The following is a 20,706-nucleotide window of genomic DNA, read 5'->3' as shown; positions in this document are numbered from 1 at the left end:
TTTATGGCACCCAGCTTTGCTTTTATGTTCTGGTCCTGTGACAGAACAAGAAGAAACAAAGGTCAAATTCAAGCGCTGACAGTCTCCAGGGCGGGGGGCGGGTTGGGCTTGGGAGTGCGGATCAGAGCTCCACTCGAAAGGCACCTCCCTCATCACTAGAGCCACCAGGCTGTTCTGGGCTCTTCTCCACCCCAGAGCCACAGGTCAGGTGGTTAGGGCTGCACCAGGGGCTCATCGGCGCCCCCTGTGAGGATGATCATGTGTGATTTGACACTGAAGCACCTATATGACTGTATATAGCACCAAGTGTTTGAATTGTGTCAGAGATCTTGGGCGGTCGGGGGTGATAACATATGTTGTTGACTGAGGGGATGTGTGACACTGAATCGTATTTATCCCTTATAGGGCTTACCCCCCCCAATCCTCCTTAGTTTGAACACTGCTAACAACACCAGCACAGAACATAGAAGACCTTGGGGGGGTGGGAGTGCCCTCTGTCTGTCAAGCTCTGCATTCGGTGTGGGGAGTGACCTCAGAAAGTTACACGGCTAGCGGCTGGCAGCCATAGAGTGAGGTGGGGGACCTGGGGGTGGCTGTAATGCAGGTCTGCATGCCAGCAGGCGTGGGTGGCACGCTGGGGGGGGGGGGACACGCTTAGCACTACTGCTGTGGGCCTGTCAGACCCAGGAACCTGAGACTGGAGACAAAAGCGCATCTCCAATGCATGAGCGCGACTTCAAAGAGCAGCTCTGACCTACATTAAAATTTACACTCTCCTGGGTGCCAGAGCCGAAATTCGTCAAGCATCCATAACTTTATACGTGAGCTGAAGAAGAAGTTCTGATTTTTGCTTTTTGTAACGGCAGAATCGCCTCACAAGATGGCAAAGCATTTTTGTTTTTTTGTTTTTTTGGACAAAGAACTAAGAAGCAGGACTTCGGGATGACAGCTACATGGCCGAGGCTGAGATCTGCTTCTAACTGTTGCAGAGGAAGTCCGGGGCAGGTGTGAACAGCCCCTCCCAACCCCCCAGCCACACCCCTGACAGCATGCATTTGAACCCATGGACAGGCGAGTGTCCACTCTGTATCTGTGGTGGGGGGGGTTAGAAGGACAGGAGGTGGAGTGCGTTTTTGAGTACTGGAGACCAGAGCGATGACAATCGGCCTGGTGGTCAGAATCAGTTAAGGTTTAGCTTATAGCGCAGCCAGTGTAATCACCAGTGTAATCACCAGTGTAATCACCAGTGTAATCAGTGATACCAATACCAACCAAACAGTCTGCTGTAGTTTCATGCGTTGGAAATGAACATGGACACTTATAATTCATACTTCAAAATTCCATTATAAAAGAACAATCAATGGCCTTGTACTTGCAAGATGATATAGTTTATTTCTATATTGTCAAATGTGTAGTAACAACTACACATTTGACAAAAGTAAGGACTTTTGTCAATCTGTCAAATGTATCCATAGTGAAGGGGGGGTGGTGGTGGTTTGCTCAGTAAAATTTGCCAAGCTGGAGAGAGGGAACCCCATTTGGTCAATTTTGCATTGGGGTCCAATGGGTCCACTCGCCTAGTAATATGTTTTGATTGAGAAAAATAACTGCGGAGGCTAAGTTTTTAAGTACCATGCCCATGGTAAAACAAAAGAAATGCATTTTGTTCAAAATGTCTGTCAGAATTGGCAACATTGTTGAAATCTGGTAATGACTACACTACAAACAAACCCTCCGAAACAGTACAAAACTTCAGTTAAGTATTACTAATTGCGCATGTGCAGCATCTAAGCTTTTCCACCAAAGATTCATTCATCAAAATATGGGTTTGACATTTCACTGAGTCACGTCCTGCCAAAATCCACGGACTTCCCAGGTTATTGTCAATGGACTCTCCATTAGCTGGGGTCATTATCTATACATCACTTACAAGGCTCATGTTAGTGTTGGAAAAAAGGGAATAGATACATGACAGGGTGCGTAACAGACCGCTGGAGATGATTTTAATTACGGCTTTGGCAACAGAAAGCACTCACTGAGGAGTGCAAGCTGGCGTGACGACTCGATCTTGGTTTCCTTGCGTTTCAAGTAGTCCAGCGATTATTATGCAAAAGAAACCTCAACAGGCATATTATGTTAAATCAGTGGCATCACATCACAAGGATCTACACACGGATCTAATTTCAAATCAATGTGGAATTTTATGTAGACAAGCTTGTAGCATATGAGGAAATCTCTCAAAACTTTAAAAGTCCCATCATAGCAGTTGGACTGTTGCAAATCTGTACTGCTACCAGTCTAAACTAGGTACTGCTACCACCCACAGTGGATTCACAGTTAGTAGAAGGAGGTGCTCAGAGACAAAAAAAAAAAAAAACAGCCCTGCAAATGCCCTCCTAGTAAACCACACCTTCCCTGGGTGGATAGCGTTGCCACCAATCCCGTAACATTCCTGGACTCTCAGTCTATCAGGATCAGTCCCTGCCCTGTCCTCTTGGTTGTTTCTCTGTTTGAGCAGGTGTGGCCGGCTACCCTTAGTGTTCAGTGATTAAGGACCCACAACTGTTCCTTATTATTCCCAGCCCTATTGTTTGGTTGATTGTCAATGGCCCGCACTGGTTTCTTGTTTAGTCCTGGTTACCTGTGTACAGTATATATGTCCCAGTCTTTGCCCTGTTCCTTCTTGGTCATTATAGGCATTAGCTGCTGGTTTGTCTGTGATCATTGCAGGTGGTTTTCCTTGTGTGTAGTCTCAGCCCCTGTTTATTCTCGCCTAACCCCCCCCCCTGCTTTCGTTTTGACCCTTTCGCGGTCCCTTTTGTTTTGTGTGCTTTTGAGTTTGGTTTCAAAAACAGCTTGTTTGCTATAAGCCAAACCAAAAAAAATTGCACATAACGACACCATTCCAATGGTTCGTTTAGGTCTGTTTGATAGAGAAATTATAATCCTACACGTAATCTACAGTATTTTGAATGCATTAATATTTTTACTCTAACGCCGTACCTTTATTCTACTAAAATGTATTGTAACAAGTAGCCTGTACTTGTTACATTTTACTTATGCTACCTTAGTTAAAACACAAACTGCACAAATTTTAGTCTGCAATACTTTTGCAAATTAGTAAAAAAAAAAAAACTAACCTAATCTTTGAACATGGTGGCAGTGCACATGTGACAATAGTCACCAACTACACAACGCGTGAGTAGTGCCTTGTCATGAAGTTTGATTGGCTGAAGGCGCAGGTCATTCTTTGAGTGTATTTCATTGCCTAAAAAGAACGACCAAAATCCGTGGTGGTCCCGGAAAATTCTGGATGGGTGGCAACCCTATGGGGGAAGCTAGTTTCCAGACCTCATGGAGTCATTCAGCTTACCGAGAACGGTCCCCATGCTTATGACAGCTATTGAACTGAATACGATTATTTTTATTGCAGCAGTTTCCGGAATATCTGGAATCTGCAAATCCGTCCCAAAGAGAAGCTGTGACACAAAACTGACATGAATATATTGTAAGACGTCAGTTTATCATAAAAATTGCTTTTTTAAGTTTCTCTTATCAGACTCATATGGGGGGAGGTTATATTTTAAATATGGTACTTTGTAGGCTGTAGTGGAAAGCACACTGTGTTAGTTTAGACGCTCTCCCTGCGCTCTGTGGATCCTTTATTCCTTTCAGACACACACAGTGGTGTAATCTGCCATCTCTAAGCTGCCCACAGTGTATGACTGTGTGTGAATGGCCTGGCGACGTGCTCGGGATATGCTATGTGGCCTTCCTCTGACCGGCGGTGGCGGGGAGATGGATACGTATTTTACTGTGGATAACAAATACAAAATGCAACACAGAGCTGGTAGTTTGAAACATATATTTTCAGTATGTTGTCACACATCTGCTTCTTTGTATTTTATCTCCTTCTATATAGAAAAACTAAAACTTCAAAAGTTCACACATTTTGCATTACAGTATATATGATTGAGTCCGTCCCATGCTTACAGCTCTGCTCTCCTGTTGCCCTGACTAGTATGAAACACAGATGGATGTCGCTGTGTCTGTAGAGCGCACCTCTGCCTGAAATGTTTGTGTTAGTGTGGTTCTGTCCTGTGCTGTATCTCTCATATAGTGTCCCTGCCTCTATCTGTGAATCTGTCTCTTTATGAATATCTGTGTCTCTGTATTTTCCAGTCTCTGTGCTCCAAGATATCAGTGTATTTGCTTCTCAGTGTATCCGCCTGTTTTTGTGCCTGTGGGTGTCTGTATATTTGTATGTTGCTACTTCTGCTCAATTGCGCTCTCTCTCTCTCTCTCTCTCTCTCAGACCCTGGCTCTGTTTCAGTAGTTGACAGCACACAGCTTGTAGGGCAGAGGTGCGGAGGTCAGCCCCGGGGATGAGGTTAGGTCCAGGTCCTCGGTACGGACACCCTGCGCTGGCTGGAAGCGGAACCTCTGCAGAAGTGCAGCGAAGAACAAGAAGAGTTCCATCTTGGCGAGTGTCTCTCCCACACACACCCTGCGGCCTGGGGGGTGGAATCAATAGTGCAATCATATTTATTCTGCGTTCAAGTTCAAGTTTTTAATTGTGGTCAAATTAGTACCCCATTCTACCACACGCTGCTGCAGTGTGTGACAGTGTCCCGCCAGGGACAGCAGCGTGGGGTGTCATGGCAGTGTGTGTGAGAGGCTGGCGGGGGGGCTCTGACCTGCAGAGAAAGGCATGAAGGCGTCCCTCTTGATAAAGTGACCCTCTGCGTCCAGGAAGTGGCCTGGATTGAACTGCATGGGCGTCTCCCACTGTGTCTTGTCATACAGCACGGAGGTGAGTAGTGGGATGACAGGGGTGCCCTGGAGGACAGGGGGGTGGGGGATGGGTTAGCTGGTGTACCTCCACATTCAGCCTCTAAAGATGGGTGCATTTCCCAAGGTCACAAGTGCTCTTGAGTCACTGCTCCTAAGAATGAAGCTTCACAACTGTTGACAGCTGCCCCGAGTAGCTGGCTGCTAAAACAGCATCGACCCCTCAGGCCAGCCGGATCCCCTGCAGCTTGCCTACCAGGCACACACAGGTGTGGACGATGCTTTGATACCCTTGCTTTACAGAGCTGACTCCCACCTGCACAAAGCTTGCACCATAGGATCAGGATCACATTGTTTGACTTCTCTAGTGCATTTATCAGCATCCAGCCTCTCCCACTGGGGCACAAGTGCTTGTGGGAGTCTTACAAAAAAATGTTCTGAGGGCAGATCAAAAATGACTGGTTCAGAGCAGAGAGAGAACCAATCGGATTGTAGAGGGGGTGTATCCAAGCAACTGGAGGAGGTGGGACCAAGATATCTAATTAGTTGGTCCCAACTCTTCTATAATCTGATTGGTTCAAAGACATAACCAGTCATTTTTCTTTCTGTCCTCAGGGCATTTTTGTGTAAGTAAAACTCCCAATGGTGGCACAAGCTCAGGACAATTCAGCTTGATGCCCCCACAGTCTCCTGGATCAGGGACTACTTAAGTAACAGATGGCAGTTTGTGAAGCTCCAGAACTGTGTGTCAGAGATAGTGGTGAGCAACACTGGGGCACCTCAGGGAACCATCCTGTCCCCCTTCCCGTTTGCCAGCTACATGATAGGCCTTCAGCTTTTGCCATCCACAGGAGTTCTCTGAAAACTCCTCCATTTTAGGACACATCAGCAACGGAGATGAGTCAGAGTAAAGAGGACCATTAGAGGAGTTTGTCATGCAGTGCAGGGACAACAACCTGCAGCTCAACATCAGCAGGGTGAAGGAGTTGGTGGAGGACATCATGTATAAGAGGGGGCCCCTGAAACCTCTCACCACCCAGGGGTGGAGGTGGTGCAGGGCTACAAGTACTTGGGGGTTCACCTGAACAGCAGACTGGGCTGGGCGGGCAACACAGAGGCGTTACACAAGAAAGGCTAGAGCACACTCTGCTCTGATGAGGTTCAGATTTTTTCATGTTCTATCAGTACCTAGTGACCAGCATGCTATTCTGCGCTGTGGCCTGCTGGGGAAGTGCCATCAGTTCAGGTGACGCCAAGCTCCGGAACAATTTCACCTGGAAGGCCAGCTCCGTCACAGGACTGACCCCGAACAAGCCCATCAGGAAGGCCAGCTCCGTCACAGGACTGACCCCGAACAAGCCCATCAGGAAGGCCATCTCCGTCACAGGACTGACCCCGAACAAGACCATCAGGAAGGCCAGCTCCGTCACAGGACTGACCCCGAACAAGCCCATCAGGAAGGCCAGCTCCGTCACAGGACTGACCCCGAACAAGCCCATCAGGAAGGCCAGCTCCGTCACAGGACTGACCCCGAACAAGCCCATCAAGAAGGCCAGCTCCGTCACAGGACTGACCCCGAACAAGCCCATCAGGAAGGCCAGCTCCGTCACAGGACTGACTCCGAACAAACCCATCAGGAAGGCCAGCTCTGTCACAGGACTGACCCCGAACAAATCCATCAGGAAGGCCAGCTCCGTCACAGGACTGACCCCGAACAAGCCCATCAGGAAGGCCAGCTCCGTCACAGGACTGACCCTGAACAAGCCCATCAGGAAGGCCAGCTCCGTCACAGGACTCACCCTGAACCCACTGGCCAGAAGCAGAGAAGAGGATTGTGGCAAAAACTGGACATAATCATGAACAATTCTGCCCGTCTGCTTCAGGGGGCACTATCCTGGATCACATATGGCCACCAGCGCCTTCCACCACAGTGTGCTAAGAAAAACAACTGGGGGTCACTCCTGCCTGCCACCATCAGACACCACAGCACCTCCTCCTAATGCCCTGCCCCCACCCCACCATTCCCACCCCCACCCCCACCCCACCAGGAAGCAGCCCATCTCCGCAATAGGAAAAGAACCCTGGAGGAACACTAAGGTGGGATGCTGCAGGAATGATACAGCAAGCGTCACTGACTTGGTTTATGATGCACTTTTAGGATTAATGCGAGTTCTCCGGTCTCGCAGTGCTGTGCCCGCTGACTCTCACCTTGGGGATGTGATAGTTTCTGAAGGTAGTGTCCACTTTGGTCTGGTGCAGCAGGTTGCTCGGAACCACGTTTCCGAAGCGCTGGATTTCATGCACCACCGCGTCGGTGTAGGGCATGTTCCTGCGATCCTCCTGCCTTGGGGGGCGATCTCTCCCAATTACTTGCTCAATTTCTGCCTGAACCTTGTCTGGAAAGGGAAGTTTGGGGAGAATACTGTGTTTTGCTTGTTTTCTGTGACATAGGCGTGGACGTGAACCGGCTGATTTGTGTTTTCTGCATAGTTTGTGGTGTGCGAAGTGTATTTTAATTTCTATTCGTGTAGCTTTGTTGGCCGTGTGCGAGTGCCGCAGGCATGGGGCTCACCCTGGATGCAGGGGTATTTCATCATGAGCAGCAGGCCCCAGCGCAGGGTGGTTGAGGTCGTCTCTGTTCCCGCAGCAAAGAGGTTTGCAACTGAACTCACCATGTTGTCCTCATGAAAGTATTTGTTTTGGTTTTTTGAGTCCTGTCATGCAACAACGGGGAAGTTGGCAAGGTTGAATATGACTCAAGAACTGCAGCAATGGTTAATAGTTTAATTTGGTGGTCACCCAATTATCTAATTTTATAATAATTTTATGACAAATATGAATAAAACTATTTATCCAGGGGAAACTGTTGCTTTTGATTTTGTTGCTATTGTGGTAATGGCAAGTTACTCAATAACCAAACTAAGAAGTTCACTGGAAGAAAATCTAAGCTTCTTATAATTTTTCATGCTTATGTTTATGCTATACAATATTAATCTAGAACAGGGGTCCTCATTTGGAGGGCCGTGGTCCAGATCCAGACCAAAACGCCAACAGCGGACCTTAGCTTTATGTAACTGATGGAATTTGGGCCTTGGGGATAAATTGGTACCCCTCATCTAGTCATAACAGCTGTAGATCCCTCATTTAGCCAGTAGATGGAAACATATGAACATCTGTCATTGTACAGGTACAATGAAACTCTCATGTAAGACGAACTCCCACACTTGATACATGTGGAGCAGAAGAGCAATATGCCAGAAAGGGCACCTTGCAGTCACACAGAGAAGCTGCTGCACTCCTTGAAGAAGCTCCCTTAAAGCTAGGACCCATTTAACATAACAGTACAAAGTCTCTACCAGACCAATATCACAACATTTGGAGCAGGTAATTTTTTGGAGTCTGACTGGTGGATCCATCCAGTTCATACTGTCATTCAACAGAAACACTGAAGCCTGATAAGAACAGTGAAAGTGTGGAAAATGCCTGACTCATGTAAGGTTTATTTATATACACATACGGATATTATTTACATTCTCTCTGTGCCTGCTTCCATCTGGCAGAAGGTACAGGAGTATCCAAGCATCTGCCAGGTTCTGCACCAGCTTCGCCCCCCAAAGCTGTTAGGACCTGATTAACCACCAGCATTAGCCAGCTTATCCAGCGGACGCTGTCCAACACTGCACCTTTTCCTACGTCTGTGCCATATAGCCAGCTTATCCAGCGGACGCTGTCCAACACTGCAGCTTTTCCTACGTCTGTGCCATATAGCCAGCTTATCCAGCGGACGCTGTCCAACACTGCACCTTTTCCTACGTCTGTGCCATATAGCCAGCTTATCCAGTGGACGCTGTCCAACACTGCACCTTTTCCTACGCCTGTGCCATATAGCCAGCTTATCCAGTGGACGCTGTCCAACACTGCACCTTTTCCTACGTCTGTGCCATATAGCCAGCTTATCCAGTGGACGCTGTCCAACACTGCACCTCTTCCTACGTCTGTGCCATATAGCCAGCTTATCCAGTGGACGCTGTCCAACACTGCACCTTTTCCTACGTCTGTGCCATATAGCCAGCTTATCCAGTGGACGCTGTCCAACACTGCAGCTTTTCCTACGTCTGTGCCATATAGCCAGCTTATCCAGTGGACGCTGTCCAACACTGTACCTTTTCCTACGTCTGTGCCATATAGCCAACTTATCCAGTGGACGCTGTCCAACACTGCACCTTTTCCTACGTCTGTGCCATATAGCCAGCTTATCCAGTGGACGCTGTCCAACACTGCACCTTTTCCTACGTCTGTGCCATATAGCCAGCTTATCCAGTGGACGCTGTCCAACACTGCACCTTTTCCTACGTCTGTGCCATATAGCCAGCTTATCCAGTGGACACTGCCCTGCACTGCCCCTTTTTCCTACATCAGTACCATGTATCTGTGGTAATTTTACGTCTGTTGTATTTATTATTTCTGCAGTAGCCACCATATGTTTTATTGTGTGGGTACCCCTAGCTCCCCTGTGTTAGTGTATGTATATTCTCTATTACTTATATGCATTAGCTATTCCTCTCATTTTCCCCTCTCCCTCATGTGTTGCACTTGTCTTGCTTACAGTCGCTGCACTTTATGTATATATGCTGCACCGCAGTCCAGGGGAACATTTCGGCCGCTGTATGCCGAGGATTGTATATAGATGAAATGACAAAGACCCACTGGACTTGGAGAACCTCCAGCAGTAATGTGGCCTCCTCTCACCTCCTCCTTCTGTCTGGCGAGGAAGGAGTCCATGAAGCTCCTCAGGTCGTTGCTGTCCAGCTCGGCCCTGCGCTGCTGGCATACCATCCTGAAGTAGGTGCGGTTCGTTTCCGCGTTGCGGCGCACTTTGTTGACGTCACCCAGCAGCCTGCCCAGCCACGGGAACATGTTATATATCTGCAGGGAGGAGGGGAGCAGGGAGAGGGACTGTAACGGAGGGCGAGGCAATCGCCAAAGAGCGGCACAGCAACTACAGCAAATATTTAATTTTTCTTGTTTCCTTTCTACTTCCATAATTTTTATACAATACTCAAAAGTAAATATTTAGCTTTTCTTTCATTCATGGAAGGTCTCTTTTATGCATGTAGTGTGGTAGAAAAATTATAAATCAACCTCTCTGATAACACTGAGAGTCACTTAGAATAAAAGTCTGGATCTCTTAGTTTGCCGAGTAAAGAAAATCTCTTTTACTCCAGCAAGTTCAGCAAAGCGCTCCCATCACACTCTGGTACTCGGTACCAAGTCACACCCAGCACACAGCAACCAGTAGATGGAAGTCCTGGGAGTTATGGTTTAAGTCCTGATTGGTCACAAAACATCAACAAACTAAGCTGAAACGTATAACAAACACAATTCTCCTGCTCCATTGGTTCACCTTGGTAGTAAGGTAAAGTCCACCCATTGTACGGAACTTACTGGAGACAGCCTCGGCCTCTAGACTCTACATGAGATATGTATATAGATATTAATTATATGACATTGAATCACTGTTAATGTTTGGGTGTTCCATTGATTAATGATTAACACATTGACGTATTGTCCCTGAATCACTGAAAATACATGGTTAACATATGATTAGTATGATTAACATGATGCGATCAATTGCGTAACATATTATATATTGACTACTACAACTACTTTAATAAGCTATAACTCTTTGTGCACCCGTTGGGGCGGCTTCGAGTCTCTTCCTGCAAGTGGTTTCTCCCCCCCTTTGCTCCACTGTCTGCCTCTCCAAAGTCCGAGCTTCTGTGGAACCAACTGCAGGCAGCTATCACAAAGCGAGGTCACATAGTATTCAAGACAATCTCTTCTTGCCTAAGGCCTAAAACGTAACAGACCCAATATGCCTCCCCTCCCGGGCCTACTAATGTCCAATTTCACTTCCACAATACTTATTTTTTTAAGCCCAATTTTCATAAGATGATCACGCAGCTGTTACATAACCAAAGTTACACAACAACCCTTACTTTACACCCCCATGCCACACCCCCTACACCTAATCCCGCTACACCATGCCACACCCCCTCCACCTAATCCCCCTACACCCTATCCGTTATGCCACACCCTCTACTCAATAACACAGAAGTAGTTCCCCTGTTGGTGTGTTGATTTAATATACCGGTTTTCTAACCACTGCCCCTACCTGCCCTGTGAAGGCTGACCCAAAGACCGCAGAAAGTGATGTACAAGTGAGGCAAAGAGCATGTTACAAACACACAGCTGTCGGGGAGCCGACTAGGCGTAAGTGCAGCTAGGCTGAGATTCCAATGAATGCGCGGGTACAAGTGTAAGCAGGATTGGAACAGGAGCTACAGAACAGCTTCGGACAAAGCAAGAAGCCAACTATTCAAGACTATTGAAGGATCAGAAGTGCAACATTAAGAACATTTTTTTTACAAGAAGGTTGTATCGGAGTATTGAGATATTTCCTTTGAAATTCTTGGAGGGTATTATAATATTGGTGTGTTGTGATTGACTACGTCAGTAAATCATGGGAAGAAAATAATGATTGTTGAGCTGGTGCTGAGGACGTACCTGCATACTGCGGGACGCGGTCAGACGGATAGTCTCATTGACCCGAGACTGCAGGAGCAGGAACTGCTTGTCATCGTACTCAAAGCGGTGGCCGAACACAAGCTGACAGACGATGTTAGAGACGGCAGAGTTGATGCTGATCATGGGATTGAAGGGCTCGCCTGGCCGAAGGAAGGTAAGTGTTAGGGTGTGGCTGGCTGTTAGCTGCTGGAAATGCCGGATGGCGTGGAGGCTGCCGCTCACCGTGGTGCTCCTGGAAAACATCTAGAAGCTTCTGTGCCTCTTCCACGATGCGGTCCTCAATGGTGCTGCGGCCCATGCCGAAATCTCTCAGGGTGCTCAGTGCGAAGCGCCTCATCGTCTTCCACGACTCGCCCGTGCCGAATATAATGCCTTCCGGAACAAAGGCTGTCTGTGATCTCATGTAATCTCAGTGGCTCTGACTGCCAGTGTCTGATTACCAATGTGTTCTAGATTTCCGGTGTGCGAGTTCCCAACAGAGTACCGACTCAAATATTAAAGTGCATACTGAGTTATATACACTATATGGACAAAAGTATTGGGACACATCTCAATCACAGAATTCAGGTGTTTCATTCAGACCTATTGCCACAGGTGTATAAAATCAAGCACCTAGCCATGCAGTAGAGCCCTGCATGGGGACTGGGATCCTGCAGGTCCCGTGAGACCCAACGCAAATCTCACGGGAGCAGGTGGTTTTAAGTTTGAAGTAGAAATAGCTGCAGTGCATCACTGATGCTCTGAAATGTGATGTGAATCGGAAGATTCAAACAAATGTTCACAGCTAGGACCTTACCACATGAAATGTTCTGACGTTAGAAGCTTTTGTTAAAGTTAAGCTATATATACACAAACAGCCAAATGAGTAATTAAACTACACTGAACAAACCACGTAACTTTCACCAAAGTTTGTGCTTCTGTAGAAAACTTTCTATTTTTCTGCTGGTAGCTACTAGTTCAGTTGCAGAGCATGACTACATCTACTTTTAGAAAGCTGTGGTTAACTCAGAATCCCCTCTTAAAATGGCTTTTTAAATATGGCGGCGGTTTATACTGGAGGGAAAGTGTATAATTACCACTGGTGCAGTTATTTCATCAGGGACAATTTTAAAATGCTAAGAAGTTGTACAGTTCAACTGAAAATATCTTCTTAAACACTGTCTGTTGGTTGTGAGTGGAGCATAGTGTGTGGTGCCCTGTGTCCACTGGAAAAGAAAAACCAGATACGTCCTCAGAGGAGACCGGGCTGTACGGTGAGTGATTATAGGGTGACCAGATAATCCATGTCAGGGAGGACACTCTGAGCCAGGACAGGAATTGTAAATTACCATTTCAATTAAACGGACCTGGATTTCGCTTGAGCACTGAGTTCTTGCTGTGTGCTGATTGGTCAGTCTCCTATAATCATATATGTGTCACTAATGCTAATGTGAAACAGCTAGATGAGTCTTTCAGTCAAGGAAACAAACCAGTCAAAGCGCAAGAAGAGCTGAACTATTTAGCCGAGCACAGAAGTGTTTCAATTTGAAAGTAGTTTGTAAAACCTGAAGTAGCCCAAAGTGTCCTCCCTGACATGGATTATCTGGTCACCCTAAGTGAGTACAGAGCGGCCCCGTATCCGCAGTAATAATGCCCGAGGCCTGCCGCGGAGAGCCCAAACCACGGATAATGGCGAACAATATAAAGGCCTACTGTGGTAATCTAGTACTTATATGTGGTAATGGATAAATGGACATTAAAGAACATAGTATATTATTATATAGTACCAAACTCTCTCTAAGGAAAGGGATTCTGATATTTTAGCCTAATTCTGAAGAGATGACAGAACAATGAAAAAATATTATGCATCAATGGATAACAGAACAATGAAAATCATGCTTTTTTCCCCCCTACTGTACTTTTTAGGACCGAGGGAAAACGCGGTTACTGAATCTGGCCGAGCAGGAGAATTCCCGGGGGGTCGCTTAGCTGTTTTTTTTCTTTGTTTTTTTTTTTAACACAAACACTCGTTCCCAACTACAGTGGTACCTCAGAACTCGAACTTGATCCGTTCAGAACTCCGGTTCGAATCCTAAAAAGTTCGAGTTCTGACCGAATTTTCCCCATAAGAAAAAATGATAAACCAATTAATTGGTTCTCGACCCCCAAAAAATACACCTAAATATGTTTTTTTAGCATTTAAACACAAAATGAACCGGATAAAACAAGAAGAGCATTTACTGTACTTAACACATCTAAGCACATTAATCAAAACAGCAATTTTTAAAGTAAGAAAATAAATGTATCCAAACAATGTGTCCTGCCCCGATTGTCCGCTCCTTCCGTGTGCCACGCCCCCTCGTTAACCCCGTGTGGAACCCCCGTGTGATCAGCTGTTTCTGGTTGTTGTCATTAGTACTCTGCATTTAGTTCGCGTTTCAGTTTGTTTCCCAGGTCCGGTAATTTTATTGTCCATCTGCATTTTGCCTGCCTTCCCTGTAATTAAACCCGTATTGCTCGATACCCTGACTTTGCGCCTTTGTCTCCGTTCCGTGCAATATTTCCCTGTGCATACACTGTAAAAAATGCCCGTAAAAAATACCTTAAATGGCGACGGAAAAACACCGTAAAAAACAATCAGGTGAAATACTGGGTCAAATACAGAAAAAGAACTGTAAATGTAAATTCAAAATATTTCTGTATTTACATTACATTACATTGTTTGAACGTAAAAAATACCGTAAAATAATTTAACGATAATGGGAAAATACTTTTTGAAATATATAAAATATTTGTAAGTATACATTTTATCTATTATACGATTTTTAGTTGTAAGATGAATTAATTTTTTTGCTTCAGTTACTGGTGTAATCTGTAACATAATGACATGAGAATACGTGTTAAAATACAGTTTTGAATATGTAGTTCTACAGTTTATGGAAACAAGGTATACCGTTATACATTGAACAGTGCTCCTGTAATTTTACAGTATAATTTATACTGTGGCGTCGGTGACCAAAGCCCCGTCTGGCCTATTTGCATGTGTCCCAGCATGCCGCGCTGTCTTGTTGAGAATGGCCGCTGTCTATGTCATGTATGTAGTTAATGTTCCAGGTTCCATGCATTGTGTGTTCTTCACTGGTATCCTGCTTAAGTTTAAGGTTTATCCCCGTGTGTTTGACTGTTTGACTGTGTTTGACCCTCCCCCTGTTCCCCCAGGTGAAAATAATGCCTGTTCTTATATACTGTTATATAAGCAGGTGTTGCGGTGACTTTTGTGAGAAAGTCTATGAATGAAAGCGCTTTAACTGAACTACATTTATGACGTATCATCATGGCAGAATCAATGGATACTACAATACAGTAAAAAATGTACACATACATTTTACAGTTGCAATTTGTAGTTTTTATGGTTTTCAACTGTTAGCTTTACATAAACACAATATTTTAATCTGAAAATGTTTGGAAAAATTCGGATTTAAACAGTTAATTATACAGAATAATATGTACCATATTACATTAAACAGTACTACTGTAATTTTTGCGGTGAAATTCTGGCAACCACAGCTGCCAGTAATTTACCATAAATTTAACGGATTTCTTTCTTTTTTTTTTTTTTTTTACAGTGTGCAAGTTATCTTAGGTCTGCATTCACAGTTTGACTTCTGGGATTCAGTTAGAGTTCTAGGTAATTTTTTTTCGAACTGGTTGGTTCGACTCCGAAATTCAAGTTCTAATGAGTTCGAGAACTGAGTACCACTGTACTCTATATCATTTATATTTGACTAAGTAATGGTTTTTAGATACAGCAGTTAGCGGAGTGATACATCTGATGTGAAATGTCCGAGTGCGGTTATAGTCTGGTAACATCGCTCATAGACCAGCTGGTGTATAATGAAAATTCTACAACAACCATTCAAAATGTTGACAGCGAGTCAACAGAGTCTCTCTCTCAATGCATTGATTTCAAACACATAGCCAGAATAATTAGGGCTTTATAGCAGTTACTATTTTGTAATGAAATGCATTTTTTATTTTTTATCTTTAATAAAGTTAAATGACTCATTTTATCGTGATTCTCTATTCTGATCTAATTTTCTCTAGCCTCTTAATATTTGTTTTAGTGTTTGTTTGCAACAGCATTCAGTCATTTTCCTCCAGTAATGCATGTCCTGCTCACCCGCGCCCTTGGTGAAGTCGCCCACTGCAGCGGTTATCCCTCTCTCCCCGAAGGTATCGGCCTGGGTGACGAGAGCCTCTTTCACGGCCTCGTAGCCGGTGATGACCACATACTTCTTGTAGCCCATGTGGAAGGTGAAAACGTCGCCGTACTGCTCGGCCAGCTGCGGGAAGAGCGCGTTCACTCAAATTACCACTACAAATAATCCGGCATTGGTCTGCAGTTTTCAAAAATATACACAGCATTTAATATCAAATACAAAGTGTTTAACCATCACATTAAATCAATTCAGTTCTTGTAGTTAAATATTATAGCTTTTGTTCATATGGGTCATTTTACATATATAGCCTATATACACCCGGCTAAACGAGTAATCAACGTACGAAAAATACCCCCCAGGCCCGTGCTGGGGGGTGTCTGGGATTCCCTGAGCACCTGCCCCTTTTCCCATATCGGAAAAAACACCCTGGCAGCCACGCCCTCCCGTTCGAAAATCTGTCCCTCGACAAGTATCAAGTATGTGTTTAAAACCGAGTCTGTGTTTCTTTCCCGCAAACATTTTGCCTCCGACGCACACAGGTCTTGTAAGGCCACCTTTGTCGGTTCCATGTACAGATTGTTTCACCTCCCTCTCAGTCTGTCTCTAGTGTATCTGTCACTGTCAGTTTCATAGTTTTAGTTTCAGTCGCCTCTCTGTCAGTCTGTTTCGCATGCCCTCGTCAGGGTCAGTCTCTGCCATCTCCCACTCAGAACTACAGTCTTTCTCACCTTAGACATGGTGTCCTGAGGCCGGTCCGTGTCAAGAATGTTGAGGTTGCCAATGATGGGCAAGGGCCTGGGCCCTGGTGGGAATTTGTACTGTCCATCATTTTTTGAGGACTTGAAGAGGAGGAAGAGGAAGAACAGTGTGACTAAGGCGAGGATAAACGTCACGGAAGCGCTGTCCGTCACCAGGGTCGTGAGCGCCGACATGTTTAGCTTCCACGATGCAGACCTTCTGCGCGAGTCATTAGCAACCTTCCACATTTAAAGTCTTACACCTCCGCTGCAAACTCGCGTCTGATTGGCTGGTTGCTTTCCAGGGGGCGGGTGCTGAAATAGGTAAAATGATGTAAGCAAAAGGTAGGGCAAGGCTTGGCAATGTTTGAAGTAAGACAAAGGTTACATTCACAAATTCTCGGATTTTAGTAGGTCATAAGTAAGCTTTTTTTTTTTTTTTTTTTTACTGATGCCGTCTAATAAGATCTGGATCAGGTTCTTGAAAGAGTAGATTGATTATTGAAATATGCTTAAGTGTATCGTAAAATCAACACCGTTTATTCCTTGCTGGTGAAAATACTTGCGAATTGCATTACTGGGAGTATGTTGGTGCTCTAATTTTTGTTTATTCTGAGTGCTGACTCCTTAACGATTGGAGGTTAATGATTGGCGATCACCCTGTGCGCGGCGACACTGGGGTAAAGATGAGACCGTGGTTTTGTTTGCTGACTCCTGATGTGTGTGGTGTGAGAAACTCTTCTTTGGACTTGCTAACCTGTGACCGATTGTACGACTGTGTGCCTGTGTCCTAGGAAACTGTATACAGTAAAAAACATTTTTGCAAATATATATTTGAATATGGAATTCAATATATTGAATATGGAAGTATCAACATTAATCGATTTAAGAACTTTGCTTCCAGTGGGAATCTTATTCCAAACCCTATTACTGCTAAAAAGTGTTCCCTATGTACTTTCACATTTCATTTTGTTCTTGAATCAGTACTTACGGTAAATTATTTTGTAGAGGTGACTTTGCTTATTTGTTTAAAATGTGACTGAATTGTAGAATATACCCTAATAATGAAATATTCAGATCTGGTGGATGTGCAGACCATGGGAGATGTTCAGCTTCACTTTCATGTTCATCAAACCACTCTGTCACCAGTCTTGCTGTGTGTATTGGTGCATTATCATCCTGACACACAGCACCACCGTCGATACAATATTTGAACCACTGGGTGAACATGGCCCTCCACAATGGTTTGGTACTCCTTGGCAGTGATGCACCCATCTAGAACAAGTAGTGGGCCTAGGGAGTGCCATGATATCACAGCCCAAACCATCACTGATTCACCCCTGTGCTGCATTCTGGGTACGCAAGTCTGGGTTGTAAGCCACTTTGGGGCTTCTCCACACTGTAACTCTGCCAGATGTGGGAAAGACAGTGAAGGCGGATTCATCAGAGAACAGTAAATTTTTCATATTATCCACAGCCCAAGATTTGCGCTGCTGGCACCGTTGAAACTAATTAATTAATGTTTGGCATTGGCACGCATGACCCAAGGCTTGGCTACAGCAGCCCAACCATGAATTCTGACCCTGCGGGGCTGCCAGTGAACAGATTTGGTGGAAACAGGAGAGTCAAGGTGTACATTTAATTCTTCGGTGAGTTGGGCAGCTGTGGTTTTGTATTTTTTGTATACAGTCCAGGTTAGGGCCCAGACATCCCTGTCAGACAGCTTCCTCTTGCATCAACAGTTACTCCTGTTGGATGTGGTCCATTGATCATGGTGGTACAGGTATGCAGACATTACCCTGGATACCGTGGCTCTCTACACCACAAAGACTTGCTGTCCTGGTCACAGATGCGCCAGTGAGACACGCACTGACAATTTGTCCCCTTTTGGACTCTGATATGTCTCTCATTATGTTGTGTGGATTGAATTATTTTATGTACAGCTGTGCTGTTGCTCTGCTAATTCAACCGTCACACTCTGCTCTTACTGAAAGAATGTGCCATCAGGTGGTATTTGTGAAACCTCAAACACTATTTTGGCCCGTGTTTCATTGTCCAACCTTTGTACATAAATAATTGTTTTACAAACCTTATTTAATTTGCTCTACCTGCAATTGAGCCAAGTATGTTCACCCAACAATTTAAAATAATGTACTCCTAGTTATTTATTAAAAGTTAAGTGATTGTTTCAAATGAATGTCTTGCTAGTGAAGCAAATGATTTGCTTTTGCGTTCTGTCTGCTATTGAGAAAATGGTGGATCCTCAGCATACACTTTGCTCCACATGACTCTGGGTGTTGGCAGGTAATGCAGGGCAGCATGAACCATTACTGAGGTGTGTGTCTCATTGCATCCCCAGTAAATGTTATCTAGTAACAAGGATCGCAGGTGAGGAGTAAGATAAAGGTGAAGAAAGATTGAGCCACCGCAGGTTTATGTTTGATAAAAATCAAATCAGGTTCTGCATGTAAGACCCGGAAAAACATATTTGCACGGTCGTGCTGAGCCATCAGTTTCAAAGTCAGCTGCCAAACTTCAAAGGGCAGACAGGTATGATGGAAATGGCTCCTTTTATGATGTTAAATCAGGTCAGTGTTTTATAATGGCAACATATGATTACAAGGTATATTTGTGTAGCATAAACAGCAGCTACTCCTTTCAGGCATCCTTCCCCGATTCATGTGTAGAGGTCACTGTGACTTGGGTAACTGAACTATAGGTTCTCCTTGCTCCATCCTTCTGTTCTGCTCGCAGAAGTGTAACAAAGTGTGCACTGTTAACCCCTGTGAGACTTGCGAGAGGATTGCAGGACCACAGTTCCTTGGAAGCGTCAGTCAGGTATACCTGTTACCATTCCTCTGTCGGATTGCAGTGACCTTCTGGTGCCTCTCCTTGTTTCCATGTGTGCATCATGTGCTTCTCTTTGCAAACTGCCACTTAGCTGCCCAGTGCCCAATGACACCACCTGTCACTGCCCAGGGAGTAGCCAATGAACAGAAGGTTACCTGCACCACTGTAAATGTTACTAAGAGTAGTTAAGAACAGATCTCAAGTTTGTGTCCTAGTACTGCTTTACTTCATATGCGTGTGTCTACGAATATGTAAGTTTTAAATAGACTAATATTGTGTTCGCCTCTGAAAATGAGTCTGTTTTAATTCCAGTTTTGGCTTTATTGATTAAGCAATCATGTATTCATACAGTATTAATATTTTGTTCATAAACCTTCCTTGGTTGAAACACTTGGTTTGTTTTAAATTTTTCCTAATGTTTTGGCGATTTACAGACAAACACTGCAAGATGTCGAGGTTTTTGGATTTTTTCGATTGTATGCATCTATTTTCAAAAAATAATATTTAGAAATAATTCAACAAATGGTTTTGGTTTATGCTTCACTAAAACATTTTAAAGAAAATTGTAAGTCATTTAAAGGATTTTTTTTGGCCGTGCCAGTATAAAACGCAGCGTAATCCGGGGAACTATAAAGAGCAGAGCGATGCACTTTATGTACAGCAGGTGGCGCAAAACGTCCACTTCCTTTTACATTGCGGAGGACTTGCTAAGCTTTCAGCTATGCAAAACATCCTCCGCGGCTCGCATTTCAGGGCGCGCTAAGTGGTGTCCTGGTCGCCCTTAGACACCAACATTGGTCAGTGTGCCACGCGTACATATTCCTAAAACTAAATCATATTTGCTGTTGCTACTACTGCCGCTAAAGCGCACCATTTGTTACTATTCATTCGTACGCCTGCCCTGATGATTTTAGAGGCGCTTGAAAGCTAAGCTAGTAATTCTTTGAAAACCAGCTTTCTTAAATCACTGGTTGCCAGAGACTGGTCACTGGTCAGCCTTAACCAAACGATTACAACTCAACAGTCCTTACTACCAAGTGGTTTTAATATAAATTACGTATGATGTTAGTAAATCGTTAATGAAAGATTTAAAATAAGGTGATAACAACAGCAAAGAACATGCATAAGATATTAAAGGATATTATGCCCTTGGTTTAGCGTGTGCACCGGTTCCGATAACACTATGTTTTAATCTGTATACGGATAGGGTTTTCAGCGTGTCAGCGTTTTAGTTTGTGTTATTAACAGAGCATTTGGCGCTATGTCGAGTGTCTGAAAATTGTAAAATGCATTTCTTGTAAAAAAAATGACCTTCGTGTTGATGACTTCCTTTGTTTTTTTTTGGTAGAAAAAGACAATAGAATATCCTCAACCTAAAAACAATAGCCAAAATAAGCGCCAGGTATGACAAGAGGTGACCCAATTCCGCTGCAAGTTCACTGCAAAGTCAACACCATTGTTCTCGTAATTGGTAGACACCCCCTACTCCTTGCATGGTCCCCGCAAGTTAAAAAAAAATCAAATAAATAATATCTTCCAGT

The 20,706-nt window shown here is 44.6% G+C and overlaps 1 protein-coding gene across 1 annotated transcript; it reads right to left on the bottom strand.

The window, feature by feature from the left end:
- Window positions 1-3,848: 3,848 nt before the first annotated feature.
- On the bottom strand, window positions 3,849-16,570 carry LOC111854280 (cytochrome P450 2K1-like). Its single transcript, XM_023832113.2, has 9 exons — window positions 16,307-16,570; window positions 15,539-15,701; window positions 11,602-11,751; window positions 11,359-11,519; window positions 9,541-9,717; window positions 7,364-7,505; window positions 7,000-7,187; window positions 4,698-4,839; window positions 3,849-4,514 (listed from the first exon to the last, which is right to left on the bottom strand). Exons 1-9 carry the CDS (start codon window positions 16,562-16,564, stop codon window positions 4,330-4,332), a joined length of 1,566 nt encoding a protein of 521 aa, XP_023687881.1. The 5' UTR covers window positions 16,565-16,570; the 3' UTR covers window positions 3,849-4,329.
- Window positions 16,571-20,706: the final 4,136 nt, after the last annotated feature.

Source organism: Paramormyrops kingsleyae, chromosome 23, assembly GCF_048594095.1.
Source record: "Paramormyrops kingsleyae isolate MSU_618 chromosome 23, PKINGS_0.4, whole genome shotgun sequence".
NCBI classification, from domain to species: domain Eukaryota; kingdom Metazoa; phylum Chordata; class Actinopteri; order Osteoglossiformes; family Mormyridae; genus Paramormyrops; species Paramormyrops kingsleyae.
This window is presented reverse-complemented; position numbering and strand designations above follow the sequence as displayed.